This window comes from Sminthopsis crassicaudata, chromosome 2, assembly GCF_048593235.1.
Source record: "Sminthopsis crassicaudata isolate SCR6 chromosome 2, ASM4859323v1, whole genome shotgun sequence".
Classification (NCBI taxonomy): Eukaryota; Metazoa; Chordata; class Mammalia; order Dasyuromorphia; family Dasyuridae; genus Sminthopsis; species Sminthopsis crassicaudata.
In genome coordinates, this window is record NC_133618.1 from 623,567,548 (window position 1) to 623,569,850 (window position 2,303).

Below are 2,303 nucleotides of genomic sequence, written 5' to 3' on the forward strand. Positions count from 1 at the left end.
AACATTCTCTGTTGTTTAAATTGCCATGATGCTATAGATTCTAATGTCATAGAACAGCATGACAAACAAGAAACTTAGTAGAACAAAGAAAATCTCCCTCATGATGTTCATGCTGTCCTTCTTATGTGTGGAGGATCGGGAGAGTAGTAGCATAGAAGAGATCTCATAGAGAAAACGATCAATCACATTGGATCCATAGAAGGACATTTTCCAAATGCATTGAGACACCCTACCTTCAATCCCAAAGCTATAGCCAGGGACACATAAATGTATGCATTTATTATTGATTTATGATAATATAAAACAGGATCTGGTAGAGGTCACATGCTAGTCATAAACCATAATTGCAAAGAGCTGCATCATCATTTTGATTCCCTATCTCTAAGAGTAGCAACAATAAAATAAAAAAAGTGAACATAAGTTTGATGATTTGTTTTGTTCCCAAGAGTGGTATATAATATAATAAACTTTTTTCATTAATTTATTGGGCAACTTTGATATGGGAATGTATTTAGAGATATTAATGAATTCTGATCCATATGTTTGGAAGGCATTCCATAATTAATTAGATTACAGAGCCAATTTCTTAACTGACTATATTTAATTAAATGACTTCACCTTAGTCTGCTGTTTTATATATTCTGGGAAATTTACAATTTCCAAAAGAGCAAAAGAAACACAGAATATCCAACATTGAATTCTGGCCACAAGAATCACTTATTCACACACTAGAATCTGAGATTATATAGTAAGAAAAATATGCCGGATATTATAAAATCAATTAAAATCTTGGAACTTTCCATCATTACTATAAGAATCCCCTTTCCCAAATCGATCCATTCTAGAAAAGCATAAATTTCTAAGCCTTTACTTCCTAAATAGAGGCACTTTTCTCAAGGCTTCTATAACATCCTTGTTCCTCAAAGTGTAGATGAGAGGATTTAAGGTAGGGCTAACTGCTGTGTACAACACGGCCACTAATTTCCCACTTTCAGGAGAATAGCTAGAGATGGGACTGATATAGGCATAAAACACAGTGCAATAATACATGGTGACCACAATCAGGTGGGAGGAACAGGTAGAGAATGCTCTTTTCTTCCCTTCTCTGGTCCGGATTTTCAGAATGTTGGAGATGATGAAACAATAAGACACAATTGTCAGCAGGAAATTCAGAACTGAGAAGAAGACATCAGCAAGGACTGTCATAATATCGTTCAGATATGTTGAGGTGCAAGAGAGAAGCAATACAGGAGGGATTTCACAGAAGAATTGATTAATGATGTTGGGGCCACAGAAAGATAATCGAATCATAAGTCCAGTATTGATGGTAGTGTTAACTCCACAGATGCTCCATACCCCAAATGCCAGAAGGACACAGATCTTCTTACTCATCATGGTGCTATAGTGCAGAGGATGGCAGATGGCCACATATCTGTCATAAGCCATGGCTGTGAAGAGCAAGAGCTCACCAGATACAGACCAGGAGAGGAAGTATACTTGGGTCATACATCCACCATAAGAGATAGTCTTCTTTCCTGAAAATAGGGTTTCTAACACCTTGGGAAGAACAGAGGTTGTGCACATGATGTCTAACATAGACAAGTTGACTAGGAAAAAATACATAGGGGTGTGAAGAGTAGAGCACCAAGTGACCAACACAATGATCATAACATTCCCAGTGAGAGCAGCTGTATATAAGGAAAAGAAAGTGCCAAAGAGCAAAATCCTTAGTGGGACACTATCTGAGAAACCTTGAAGGATGAACTCAGTTACCTGTGTCTGATTATTCAATAACATCCTGTTGAGATTATATTTTTCCTACTTTGTCCCTTGTTTTCTTCATAGCACAGCTGAAATAGTCACAAAATTATCTGGTTCTCTCTCCCACATTCCTGAATGTAATGAAAAAAAAAGCATAATTTTAAATTTCACTCTATGGACAGAATATAGTAATGATCTAAGTTGCACTATAATTTTTAAGAATTTTAAATTTGAATATTATCCAGTAAAAAAAAAATTAATGTAATCAGCATAGCAGAAACGAGGCATTGACCAATAACTAATACCCTATATATCAAGATAAGGCCTAAATGGGCTCATGATTTAGATATAAAGAGTGATATTGTAAACAAATTAGAAAAACAAAAAAAAATATTCTACCTCTAAGAACTGTGAAGGAAGGAATTTGTGATCAAAGAAGAACCAGAGTACGTTATGAAATGCAAAATGGATAATTTTGATTATATTAAGTTTTAAAATTTTGTATAAGTAAAAGAGATTTAGACAAAATTAGAAAGGGAAGT

General features: G+C 35.0%; 1 protein-coding gene across 1 annotated transcript; it reads right to left on the reverse strand.

Annotated features, from left to right (window-relative positions):
* Nucleotides 1-823: 823 nt before the first annotated feature.
* Nucleotides 824-1,797, reverse strand: LOC141553793 (olfactory receptor 13A1-like). Its single transcript, XM_074285260.1, has one exon. It carries the CDS (start codon nt 1,795-1,797, stop codon nt 868-870), a length of 930 nt encoding a protein of 309 aa, XP_074141361.1. The 3' UTR covers nt 824-867.
* Nucleotides 1,798-2,303: the final 506 nt, after the last annotated feature.